At 36.2% G+C, this 13,565-nt stretch overlaps 1 protein-coding gene and 1 pseudogene across 1 annotated transcript in view; both read left to right on the top strand.

The window, feature by feature from the left end:
* Positions 1–13,565, top strand: part of MEIKIN (meiotic kinetochore factor) — a 60,093-nt gene that overhangs the window by 2,216 nt on the left and 44,312 nt on the right. The window contains exons 4-5 of the mRNA XM_075996360.1: positions 1,502–1,559; positions 8,522–8,659. Coding sequence (XP_075852475.1) covers positions 1,502–1,559; positions 8,522–8,659 — 196 coding nt within the window. The remainder of the gene's footprint in view (positions 1–1,501; positions 1,560–8,521; positions 8,660–13,565) is intronic.
* On the top strand, positions 10,702–11,160 carry LOC142863121 (non-histone chromosomal protein HMG-17 pseudogene; annotated as a pseudogene).

The raw sequence follows: 13,565 nt of genomic DNA, 5'->3' as shown, positions 1-13,565 counted from the left end.
TGAATACAACGTGTTACTTGATAACTCTTATGTTTGGTAGCACTTTAACATTTTAAAGAGCCATTTTCACATTTTCCATTTGACTTTCTGTTAACGACTAGAAACATGATTTATTGCTAAGGATTTCATATGTTAAAGAGCATTCTAATATTCATGCATTGGAATATTATATAACTTCTTGATACACCATATTTAATATGGGTTCTGTACAATATTTTAAAGCTGTACATTACTAATTTGGGGAAACTCGGATTTCAAAAATTGCTTGCGTCTCATGTGATATTAGCATTAAATTTAATAGTCAAGTTCTAGATTTTTAGCTTACATAGTCCTCTCTAACATATTTTTGGGCGTACGCTGTTTCATCATAAGACATTTTTTTAAAAGGCTTTTACACCATATTTTACCAGTGTAAAGTGTATTTTATAGATGGTTTATTCTATGGAAAAAATCTTTTAAAAGTTTCTTCATATTTTTGTATATTTCTTTCTGTTCCCTTTTTCTGTGTTTTTTAAAATTTTTACAAATTGTTGCCTTTTTTCTATATTCTCTATACATTCTGTAGTCTTCAAAAATATGATTGTTAGTGTTTTCATAGTGTTTTATCTTGTAATTTGTATAACTATTTTTTGTATTTGGGAGATTGAAATTGTTTCTGAAGTTTTGCTGTTGCAGTTACCAGTGGACATGCTACTACAGAAGTTTTGTGTACCTCATATTGTTACCCTAAGATAAATACTTTGCTGTGATTTATTGCTAAGAGTTGTAAAGTTTTTTTCCTTTGTTGTTTTGATGGCTAGAATTTATTTATTTATTTATTTATTTATTTTTGCTACAGCTGCTGGAATAGGATATGTGTAAAGTTTTTTATTCATTTTGGCAAATCAGGGCCATCTTACCTGAAACTTGAAATATATGTATGAAATATATATAGATAGGCGACAAGTAACATGTTATTTTACTTTATGCTTCTTTGAATGCTAGTGAAGTTGATACTTTTTTTCTCAAGTTATTAGGCATTTGTATTTCTTGTTGTGAAATGTCTACTTACATATTACAAATAGATATGCTTTTACACATAACAAATATTTCTATATTTGTTTATTTGCCTTTAATTTTATTTCTAGTATTTTAGACTTATCTGTGTTTTCTTTTGGTTTGTTTATTGACCTTTATATTTAGAAGACAAAAAGCAATTCCTCTTCAGGGGATCAGAAAAATTCACCTTTATCTTCTGGTTTATCCCACATAGTTAGTTGACTAGTATACTAGATATGTTCATGGTATTTATTATATTTTAGTATTTATTTTTATATTTCATATTAAATATCAGATTACCTCTGACCAATAAATTTTGAGAGAATTTATTATACGTATGAAACTGATATACAAAGTTGACATTAGTATTTCATTTTCAAAATAACCAAATCTATGTGATACAATATTATAAAAAGTGGCCAATCTTATAATTAGTGCTACATCTTTAATTCTTTTTACTTAGGAGTCAGTGACTGACCTCCAGGTTGACAGTGGTTCATCAAATAGTGAGCTAGTATCAGGTAAGACTGTCAGATGTGAACTCCCTCAGCTTTCTGTCTTTTCTTCAAACACAAGCATCCATTTGTATCTCACCCTATCTTCTCATCTCGGTGCAAGAGGTGTCTGTTCCCTAGTCCAAGGTCAATCCTTCTGACTGTGCTCTAGATCTTATCCTCAGAGCCTTCAGTCACACACCAGTAAATGTGAAATTACAATTGCGATAAATACTACAAAAGATTGACTTGAGTGCAATTAATTGAGTTTAGTTAGATTATAGAAGGCTTCCATGAGGGGATGAAAATTGAATTGAGATCTGAAGGAGAGTAGAAATTAATTATGCAAAGAAATGAGTAAAGAAATACAGGCAGAGGGAACAGCATGTGCACAGACCCTGACATGGGCATTATGTGTTAAGCGAACTGAAAGGAGGCCAGTGTGACTGGAGTACAGAGAGTAGGAGGAACAATGATTGTAACACAAGATTGGACAACCAGTTAAAGGCCTTGTATAGCCTTGTAGTCTATGTCAAAGATGTTGATGTTTATCTTTGGAGCAGAAGGAAGACATAGAAGTCATTTTAATAGAGTATGATATGGTCACATTAGCTGCAGTATGGAAAAAAAGACTAGAAAGAAGCAAGAGTGGAGGTAAGTAGACCAGTTAAGAGGCCTATAGTAGTTTAGGAGAGAAGGATCAGTGTTGGGGCTGGATTGAGACGCAGAAGAGAGTCTGAAGTTATTTAAGATTGCCACAAGGATAGCAGAGGAAGAAAAATGTAAAAGAGGAAAATAATTTTTATGTTTGTTAACTCTGGGATAAAGATATACTATGGCCCTCTGAAGTGGGAATTATGCCATCAACTTCCAGTGGGGGACACTGTTCAGGCAATTAGAGCAGTGCTCCCGTGTAATCTACAATTCCTAGAAATTCAGGAGGACATCCCTACCAAGAACACAGTTTCCCGGGATGTCTTACCACTCTTCCAAAATCTCCAGAAGCAAGCTACTGTTTCAGAATTTATACTCACTGCCATGTAAACAGATTCTCAAATAGAGATGTGAATGAGGCAACTGGGTACAGCCAAACCTTTGAGGAAAACCAGTGGTGAGAAGAGGTAACAAATATGAGAAACAGAAAAACTAACATCTGAGGAAATAGCAGAAAACTTTAAATATCTTTTTAGATACAAGAGGCCATTGAATCTGTAATATAACAAACTGCTATAAAAATATATATATAGTGCCTGGAAACCAAAACTATTATCAAGTTAAAAACTTAATGAGTGAGTCTAATATTGGGATGAATTCAGCTGAAAATCAAATTTGTGAGCTAGAAAATAGATTAGAGGAGCATTTCCTAAAATATAGTGCTCAAGAAATGCTTTTCTCTCCTTCCTCTCCTTTCTTTGCCTGGTTAACTTCTGTATGTTCTTCAAAAATAAATTTAGGGCCGGGCGCTGTGGCTCACGCCTGTAATCCTAGCTCTTGGGAGGCCGAGGCGGGCGGATTGCTCAAGGTCAGGAGTTCGAAACCAGCCTGAGCGAGACCCCGTCTCTACTATAAATAGAAAGAAATTAATTGGCCAACTGATATATATATAAAAAATTAGCCGGGCATGGTGGCGCATGCCTGTAGTCCCAGCTACCCGGGAGGCTGAGGCAGAAGGATCACTTGAGCCCAGGAGTTTGAGGTTGCTGTGAGCTAGGCTGACGCCATGGCACTCACTCTAGCCTGGGCAACAAAGCGAGACTCTGTCTCAAAAAAAAAAATAAAAAAATAAAAAATAAATAAATTTAGGTGTCATTTTTACTGGGAAGCCTCTCCTGACCTCTCTTCTCTCTTTCTATTAATAGATGACTTACTGTATCCTGGTAGTTCTGTGGCATTCTGTATACTTCTGTCATGGGACACAGAACAGTAGCATAATTATTTTTGTCTTTTTATCGTGGCCCTAAAACATTGAGAAATAGAACTATGTTTTATCTTCCTAGCCTGTACTTGAAACCTAATGCACTTTCACATGCTTATGGGTCTTGTACTCTATTTAGAGAAAATAAACTATTAAACCATAATAAGCAGCATTTTCTAAAATCATAGTTTAAATATATGAAAAATACCCTTGGTTACTAGATTTATCAAGTTCATGTGTGAAAAGTTTAAGGAAATAGGAAATAGACTATAACTTACAAACTGCTTGTATTCTAAGAGTTCATTTGCTGATTAATATTTGAATCTTGGAATTCTGTTTCCCATAATATTGTAATGGGTTAAGTTTTGAGCAGCCCATAGTATTCTATTTAACATATAATTAATTGTTTTAATTCTACCTTGGAATCTGGTAACTTTGTAACATGTTGATTAATTAAGGATTTTATATTTAATGCAACGATTGAACGTGTATGTTTACTTCTCCTTTCTGAAACTCCACTAAAATAATAATAAAGGCATAATAAAGATTTGAAGCCACAAGGTTGAAAAAGACAGAGAGAAGAGATCTCAGCTGGTAAGAGATAATAAAAATTTGCAATCTGAAAGACAGACAAATGAATTATAATTGACCTAACAGACCAAAATAAATAAATAAGCTGAAAGCTAGGTACCTAAAGTACAGACAAACCAAGAAGCAAACTCATTTAGGCTATAGGTTCCGGAATTAGAACTATCACATTCCTAAAGGAATAGGTACAGATAGTATTGGAAATAGGAGTTTTGGTAATCTTTAAAAGTAGTAGGTAGATGATTTATCTTTTCCCCAACACTGTGTAGCCAGGCAACTACTCTTTTTCTTACCCAGGCAATGCAGAAACGTTGAAGCAGAGGGACTGGACTCAGGGGTGCTCGGGACTGCTCAGGGCAGGGATGCTGCACTGAACATCAGCAGTGATGGGAGAGAAGAGAATTAAGTGAAAGTCTGTGTACTTAGTTGTAAAGTCCCCAGGCCCCTTCCTACTTAGGTAAATATACCCTAATGAGAAGATTTGAGGATTCCTCTTTTGGAAACTTCTCTGCCCAGGAGAGGACTATATTCTGGCAATAATGGCCTCGTCCCTGCCTAAATATTCCTCAGTAAACCCCACCTCTTCCTGAGCCCCATTCATGATGCCATGTTAATGCCTCATTCTTGAGCACTGAAAATTCACCGTGCTTAAAGTAAACATTTAAAATAAATAATAGATATCAAAAAGAAACTTGAAAAACACAGACCATACAAGGAAAAGAAATCTTTTTAGAAAGCCATAATTTCATTAATATCCTCAGGGTGATGAAAAAATGTTGTATCCTTGAAACAAGTGCAGGCTACTATAAAAAGCATTCAAAGAACAAAAAGAATTTTTTAAAAATAAAAATATAAAATCAGAAAATATTCTATAAAATTGGATGATAAAATTAAGGAAGTATTCCAGAAAGTTGAACAAACATTAGAGAAGATAAAAAGTAAAAATAGCTGCAATGGTGGCCCAACTCTGTAAGTATGCCCAAAGGCTAAGTTTTATGGTATTTTGATTAGATCTAAATAAAGCTGTTATTTTAAAAACAAAAATAATTAGAAGATGAGTCCAAGAATCGTAACATCTGAAAAAAGTAGTTCCAGACATTATAAACAGAAAGAAAGTTATTAAACACATAAAACTAGAAATTTTTTTAGAATTAAAAATGGTCATGAGTATATACGTATGTTGAAAGAGCCTTCAGAGTTTCTGAAAAGTACGAACACAGATGTGGAAAGCCAAGTTTGGACAGTGCAACCTAATTGTGCCTATCATAATAAGTGAAGAAAGTCCCACACTAAGGTACAATATTATATAATTTAAAAATCCCCAGGATAAAGAGAAAAATCCTTCAGTTTTCTTCAGAGAAAAAAAACCACTTGCAAATAACCACGAATATGAATGGCTCTTCAGATACGTCAGTACTGTGTTAAAAAATATGAATGGCATTGGACTTCTGAAGAACAAAAAGCAGGAGCTGGAAACATGGAAAAAATGCATTTAAAATTCTGAAGAGAACTGATTTTGCAGAGGCAGGATGGCTCCGTACTCAAAATTTGACTTGGATTTCAAGACTGATGACACCATTGATACATTGAGAGTATGGAAAAGTTTATTACTCATTAAATGAGGCTTTCTGGAGAGAAAGGTGGCTTCCAAGCAGGACTGAAAATGAGAGTGCAGGGAAAGGAGCCTGGCCTGTTGTTGTCATGATGGTTGGAAGGTGGGATCTGGTTGAGATTCCCCATGCATAGTTTTAACTCGCTGTCATTGCCAGAAGATGGAGCAACAAGGCTTTCATGTCACCTCACACTGATGTGGGGCAGAAAGGGAAAAGGGAACAGTAAGATTTAAAAGCTGTGACACATCAAAAAATCAAATCAGTCTCTAAATATAATAACCTAGAATTCTGTACCCAGCCAAACTGTCACTCAAGTATTAAGATAGTATAAAGATTCTTTTTTTTTTTTTTTTTCTGAGACAAGGTCTCACTCTGTTGCTTGAGCTAGAGTGCAGTGGTGTCATCATAGCTCACAGCAACATCAAACTGCTTCTGCTTCAGCCTCTGGAGTAGCTGGGACTACAGGCATGTGCCACCATGCCCAGCTAATTTTTCTGTTTGTAGTAGAGGCGGGGTCTTGCTCTTGCTTAGGCTGGTCTTGAACTGGCTTCAAGCAGTCCTTCTGCCTTGGCCTCTGAAAGTGCTAGGATTACAGGCTTGAGCCACTGTTCCTGGCCAAAAATGTAATTTTTAAGTATATTTAAATTTCTAACTTGTGACACCAGAAACAATCTCCCAGTAACACCGCATGAACATTTATTTATTATTTTCTATACGCAACTCCCCAGGTGATGTGTTCAGGGCTTTTTCTTATTTCTGAGCCTGGCTTGAGTTCTGGGGCATGGTGGAATGGATAGCTCTGCTGTGAGTGGTATTTATAAAATTTTAAGGAATAGAAGGCAAGAAAAATATAACAACACGTGAGTGGGAAGGATGAAGACAGAGTGAAAAGAGTAAAAGTTAGCAAGGACAGGGACCAGACACTCGAGGGCAGTTGGAGTAAGGGAAGCAAAGGATGCTCAGAGGGACAGCCTACTCCTAACAGCTGAGGAGGTGGAGAAGGGTGGTAGATTGGGCCATTTGTGTGACAGTGGTTGGCTGAAGGAGGTGGCCCAAGTAGGAGACAATTGCCAGCTTTAACAAAGTGGTTGGAATAGGAGAAAAAGTTGTAGTCAGGTCAAAGGAGAAAGGATAAAGAGTTAGTTGTCTCAACTAGGTAATGGATGAACAGAGAGAAGCATACATCAGCTCCAGGGTAGGGGATAATAGGTTTTCAGAACAATCCTCCCCTTTGATCTTTTACCTGCCCACCCATTTTATATCAATGTTGACCTTTGTCTTGTCATATTGAAAGTGTTTAATAAATGCTGACTAAATATAGAAGAGTATGTTTTCCCTTGTTAAACCTTCTGGTTCTCCTCAACTTTTAATACTATCTAGCCCCACTGTTATTAGACAGTTGTTCTTATAGGTATGACTTTAAGATCTTTGAATCTGGAAAGACTTTCTTTTTTTTTTTTTTTTGTAATTTTTTTTTTTTTTTCTGAATCATAGTTGGGAAGCATAGACTATGATATTAATTCTTTTTTTTTTTTTTTTTGAGACAGAGTCTCGCTTTGTTGCCCAGGCTAGAGTGAGTGCCGTGGCGTCAGCCTAGCTCACAGCAACCTCAAACAACTGGGCTCAAGCAATCCTTCTGCCTCAGCCTCCCGAGTAGCTGGGACTACAGGCATGTGCCATCATGCCCGGCTAATTTTATATATATATATATATATATATATATATATATATATATATTAGTTGGCCAATTAATTTCTTTCTATTTATAGTAGAGACGGGGTCTCGCTCTTGCTCAGGCTGGTTTCGAACTCCTGACCTCGAGCAATCCGCCCGCCTCGGCCTCCCAGAGTGCTAGGATTACAGGCGTGAGCCACCGCGCCCGGCCTGGAAAGACTTTCTGTTCAAATATTTTGCCTATTTTCTTATTGAGATGTATGTTTCCTTAAGTTTTCAGAGTTCTTTATATTTTGGATTCAGTACATTTGCAAATGTTTTCTCTCTATTTGTAGGTTGTCTTTTAATCTGAGTTTCTTGAAGAAAAGTTTTCAATTTTGGTAAAGTCCAATTTATCATTGCTGTTGTTTTATGAATCATCTTTTTAGTGTTATATCAAAGGAATCATCTTTTTAGTGTTATATCAAAGGAATCTGTTGTAAGATGTTACAACAACTTTCTCCTGTGTTTTCTTTGGAAGGAAGTTTTGTGGTTTTAGGATTTACACATAGGTCTATGATCCATTGAAAGTTAATTTTTTACATGATGGAAGGTGTGAGTGTCATGTTTTTTGTTTTGTTTTGGCATATGAATATCTAGTTGTTCCACAATTTGTTCGAAACACATCTTTTTTCATCACATTGCCTTTACATTTTGATCAAAAATCAGTTGCTCATATATGTGTCAGTCTATTTCTGGGTTTTCTGTTCAGTTCCTTTAATCTGTTTGCCTATGTTTAGGCTCACTGTTTTTTAGATGGAATGACTAGAATGACGCTTTTTTCTCCTCAGCTAGTTAGCTTACAATTAGTAGGTTACTTATATGTAAAACTTGAATTTTTGAGTCAAGACTTATAACTAACCAAAGTAGAGAGGGAGTAAGTTACAAAACTAAAACTTTGAAAAACAATGGAGCATAGGGAGAAAAACAAGGGAAGAGGATTCTAATGTATTTTATCAACATCAAAAATAGAATTAGTTTCTAAGATTCAAATTAAAATGGTTTAAAATATTGTGCCATTTCAATTGTATGTGGAAGCACTTTTAGATTCTTAGTATACAATTAAATATATACATGTCTGAAGATTTTAATTTTTATGATTTCAAGTCTTTTTTCTATTGAAACATTTTACTCATTTTGTTTGTTTTTTTATCCTACAGGATTAAGTTTGCAGCATGATATTTCCAGTTCTCTCCTGAGCTATTCAATCTCAGAATCTTATACAGGATACAAGAGTGGTGAAGAGAGTTTAAGTAGCTTCCCGTCACCTGAAGTGTTCAGAGGATCAGATTATTTAGGTGAGAAAATAATTTCAATCTTAAATTGCTCTACTGTAGAAATTGTGTCTTTGTCCACAAATCTCCAGTGAATAAAGGTACCTTTGAGGAGGCAACTCTTCTTCCTCATCAGCACCTCCTTCCCCTGACCATTACCCATTGCATTCTAAGCTCATTCACACAGGACTACAGAGCAAAAGCCCTCCCTGTAGTCCCAGCTACTTGGGAGGCTGAGGCAGAAGGATCACTTGAGCCCAGGAGTTTGAGGTTGCTGTGAGCTAGGCTGACGCCACGGCACTCTAGCCAGGGCAACAGAGTGAGACTCTGTCTCAACAAAAACAAAAAACAACCAAAAACAGAGCAAAAGCCCTCAGATCAGGGAAATATGAAGACATATCATTAAGCATTTACATGTGATGTATTAATCAATTTTGCACATAATGTACATTTGTTCTCTTGAATTGTAGGCTATCTTTTATTTCCTGTATTTCTCTTACTTTTCAGCAAATAAATGTTACCTAGGCCAAGTCTCTGCTTGAATTTTCTCTATGTAAATTAACACTTATTTGAATTTATTATATGTGTACATATAGCCTTTGGTTAATGATGGTAAATTGAACACATGCCTTTGTTTACAACTTTCTGCAATGGCAGAAAATGGGTTTTTCTTTTTTTACCTCCTCCTTTAAAGGCATAAACCTACAAGGACAAAGAGAATTAGAAGAAAACATATGCCAGGTATGGTGGCTCTCATCTGTAATCCGAGCACTTTGGGATGCTTTTGTTCTCTCTGAGGACTAAAGTCCTCAGCAAAATACTAGCAATTCAAATTCAACAGTACATTGAAAGGGTCGTACACCAAGTGGCATATCTCTGAGATGCAAGTATGGTTCAATATGCAAAAGTCAGTTAAGGTGATACACCACATTAACAGAATGAAGGTAAAATCACATAATCATTTCAATAGACGCAGCAAAAGGATTTGACAAAATTCAACACCTTTTTTTTTTTTTTTTGAGACAGAGTCTCACTTTGTTGTCCAGGCTAGAGTGAGTGCCGTGGCGTCAGCCTAGCTCACAGCAACCTCAAACTCCTGGGCTTGAGTGATCCTTCTGCCTCAGCCTCCCGAGTAGCTGGGACTACAGGCATGTGCCACTATGCCCGGCTAATTTTATATATATATATATCAGTTGGCCAATTAATTTCTTTCTGTTTATAGTAGAGACGGGGTCTTGCTCTTGCTCAGGCTGGTTTTGAACTCCTGACCTTGAGCAATCCGCCCGCCTCGGCCTCCCAAGAGCTAGGATTACAGGCGTGAGCCACAGCGCCCGGCCAAAATTCAACATCTTTTATGATAAAAATTCTTAGAATTAGGAACAGGAGGCAATTATCTCAACATCATATTCAGTGGTAAAAAGCTAAAAGCTGTTCCTCTAAGATCAGGAAGGAACAAGGCAAGGATGTCCACTCTTACCACTTCTATTCAGCACAGTACTAGAATTTTTAGCCAGAGCAATTAGGCAACAAAAAGATATAAAAACACCCAAATTGAAAAGGAAAGAAGTAAAATAATCTGTTTGCAGATGACATGGTCTAATATATAAGGCTAAAGATTCCACTGAAAATTTATTTGAACTAATAAATGAATTCAGTAAAATTGGAGATTATAAAGTCAACATACAAAAATCAGTTGTTTCTATATACAGTAACAACAAACTATCCACAAAGGAAATTAAGAAAATAATCCCAATTATAATATCATCAAAAAGAATAAAATACTTAGGAATAATTGCAAACCATGTATCGATAAAAGGATAAATATCTAAAGTGCATAAAGAACTCCTATAACTTGATAGCCAAGAACAAAAGAAAAAAAAACTTGAATAAAAAGTGGACAAAGAACTCGAATAGACTCTTCTCTAAAGAAGACATAGAAATGGTTAACAAGTATGTTAAAAATGTTCAACATCACTAATTAACAGGAATGTGCAAATCAAAACCACAATAAGATATCACCTCATACCTGTTAAGGTATCTATTGTCAAAAACCAAAAAGAGAGCAGTGTGAAGAAGAGGAGGCGAGAACGACCCCTGGACCGACCAAAGCCCACGCGCCGCTGCATCCCCGCGTCCAGCGCCCACGTCCCACTGCCATTGCCACCATGCCCAAGAGAAAGGCTGAAGGGGATGCTAAAGAAGATAAAGCTAAGGCAAAGGACGAACCACAGAGAAGATCCGCGAGGTTGTCTGCTAAACCTGCTCCTCCAAAGCCAGATCCCAAGCCTAAAAAGCCCCCTGCAAAGAAGGGAGAGAAGGTACCCAAAGGGAAAAAGGGAAAAGCTGACGCTGGCAAGGAGGGAAATGACCCTGCAGAAAACGGAGATGCCAAAACAGACCAGGCACAGAAAGCTGAAGGGGCTGGAGATGCCAAGTGAAGTGTGTGCATTTTTGATAACTGTGTACTTCTGGTGACTGTACAGTTTGAAATACTATTTTTTATCAAGTTTTATAAAAATGCAGAATGTTGTTTTACTTTTTTTTTTTAAGCTATGTTTTTAGCACACAGAACACTTCATTGTTGTTTTTTGGGGGAAGGGGCATATGTCACTAATAGAATGTCTCCAAAGCTAGATCGATATGGGGAAAACACCTTCCCCTTCTAGTTTTGAGAGACTTCCTCTTGGCTCTCAGGAGGAGGGATTCCCTGACGTTGACACATAGCCACCTTGGCACATATGCCTTGTGGTATGGAAAAACTAATTTGTTTTTATGTCCTATTCTCCCTCTCTGCCTTCAGCATAGTCTTAACTCCCTTAAACCCAGACACCTCTTGGGGCCTGACCTCCAATAATTGCTTACCAGTATGTCGGCTAATCTGGACTTTTCCAGTGGCACCACTGAGATGGCATCCCTCAAAAGAGCAGCAGTTCCATTTGTAGATTGTGGATCTTCAGATAAATTCTGCCATTTTCATTTCATTTCCTGAAATTCAGGGTTGGCTTGTGAAAAGTTGTTAAACAACATGCTAAATGTGAAATGTCAACCCTCACTCTAAACTTTCTCTGTTCAGGAGCATCAAATGAAGACTTCATTGGGTTTTATAGTGGCTTTCTGATTTTGGTAGACCATTGAAGAAGGGAGTTTGAAAGTTGTTGTATACTGTTAACGATTGTCTGCCCATGTCCTGCCTGAAATACCATGATTGTTTATGAAAAGTATCTTTAATAAAGCTGGATACAGTTTGGCTTGGAAAAAAAAAAAAAACCAATAAGAAAAGATAACAAATGTTGGCAAGGGTCTGGATAAATTGGAATCCTTGTACACTGTTGGTGGGAATGTAAAATGGTGTAGCTGCTATGGGAAATAGAATGGAGTTTTCTCTGAAAATTAAAAATAGATCACCAAGTGATCCAGCAATCCCTCTTCTGGATATTTATCAAAAATAATTAAAATCAGGATCTTGAAATGATATTAGCACTCCAGTGTTCATTTTAGCATTATTGACAATAGTCAAGATATGGAAACAACGTAAATGTCCATTGACAGATGAATAGATAAAGAAAGTATGATACATACATACAATGGAATATTATTCAACCTTAAAAAAGAGAAATTCTATTTGCAGCAAATAGATGAACTTTGAGGACATTATGCTAAATGAAATAAGTCAGTCACAGAAGGTCAAATACTGTGTAATTCTACTATCTAAAAGACTCAGACTCATAGAAGCAGAGAGTAGGATGGTAGTTGACAGGATCTGGTGGGATGGGAGAATTAGGAGTTGCTATTCAATGGGTATTAAGTTACAGCTGTGGAACATGAACAAGTTCTAGAGATCTGCTGTACAACACTAGTCCTATAGTTAACAATACTGTATTGTACACTTAAAAGTTTGTTAAGAGGGTAGGTTTCATGTTAAGTGTTCTAATAAAATTAAAAAGATGAGGAAGAACCAAGAAGAAATAGAAACAACACTAGGAGATGGAAATAATGAAAAGAAGGTCTTCATTAATATAAGAAAACACATGTTGTATCCATTAAATAAGAATAGGATGATATAACATAGAGAATATTCTAAGAATAATTGGAAGCAGTAGCAGAATGGAAACTCAATAGAAGGATTAGGAGGTAAAGTTGAGGAGCTTTCCCATAAAAAAAGGATCATAAGAAAAAAAAAGGAGGAAAAAGAGAAAATAAAAAGGATTGAAATTTGGAGGGAAAAAGAAAAACAATATATGAAATCTAACATCAAATAATAGGAGTTCCAGAAAAAGGTAATGAAAAAAACAGAAGGAGAAAATTATCAAATAATTCGAGAACATTTTCTGGAGCTAAAGAAAATATTAATTTCCAGGTTAATGGGCCCACAGTGCACCCACTACCGTAAATGAAAACACCAAGGCACAGCATTATGAAACTTCAGAGCACCAGGGAATGGAATAAATAAAATGGATTTATACAACTTGGTAGAGTTTGGGATTAAATAGATGGAAAATACACAGAAAACTAAACAAATGAGAAAAAAAGACTTATACTGACTCCATGAAAAACAAAAGGTGGTCATAGCATACCACCAGAGTAAGTATTTTATAGCATTTTAATAGCATTTTTATCCTCATAATGTCTACATTGAATATTAATCTAACTGAATATGTGATACAACAGTATGGGAACAATCAGAGGGGTGGGAAAAGTGGGGATGGGGGATGTAAGAGGGGATAGCTCATTATTCCATAGTTGGAAGTCAATAGTAAACTTAAAACTGATGTCAAGTAATAGCAGTTTAAGTACAGCCATCTCTGTGTATCTTGGGGGGCTGGCTCCAGGACCCCCCCTCAGATGACAAAATCCACAAATGCTCAAGTCCCTGACACACAATGGCCCAGGATTTGCATATAACCAATACATATCCTCCTGTATTCTTTAA

Source organism: Microcebus murinus, chromosome 21, assembly GCF_040939455.1.
Source record: "Microcebus murinus isolate Inina chromosome 21, M.murinus_Inina_mat1.0, whole genome shotgun sequence".
Classification (NCBI taxonomy): Eukaryota; Metazoa; Chordata; class Mammalia; order Primates; family Cheirogaleidae; genus Microcebus; species Microcebus murinus.
The sequence above is the reverse complement of the archived record's forward strand: the minus strand, read 5'-3'. Positions and strand labels throughout refer to the sequence as shown.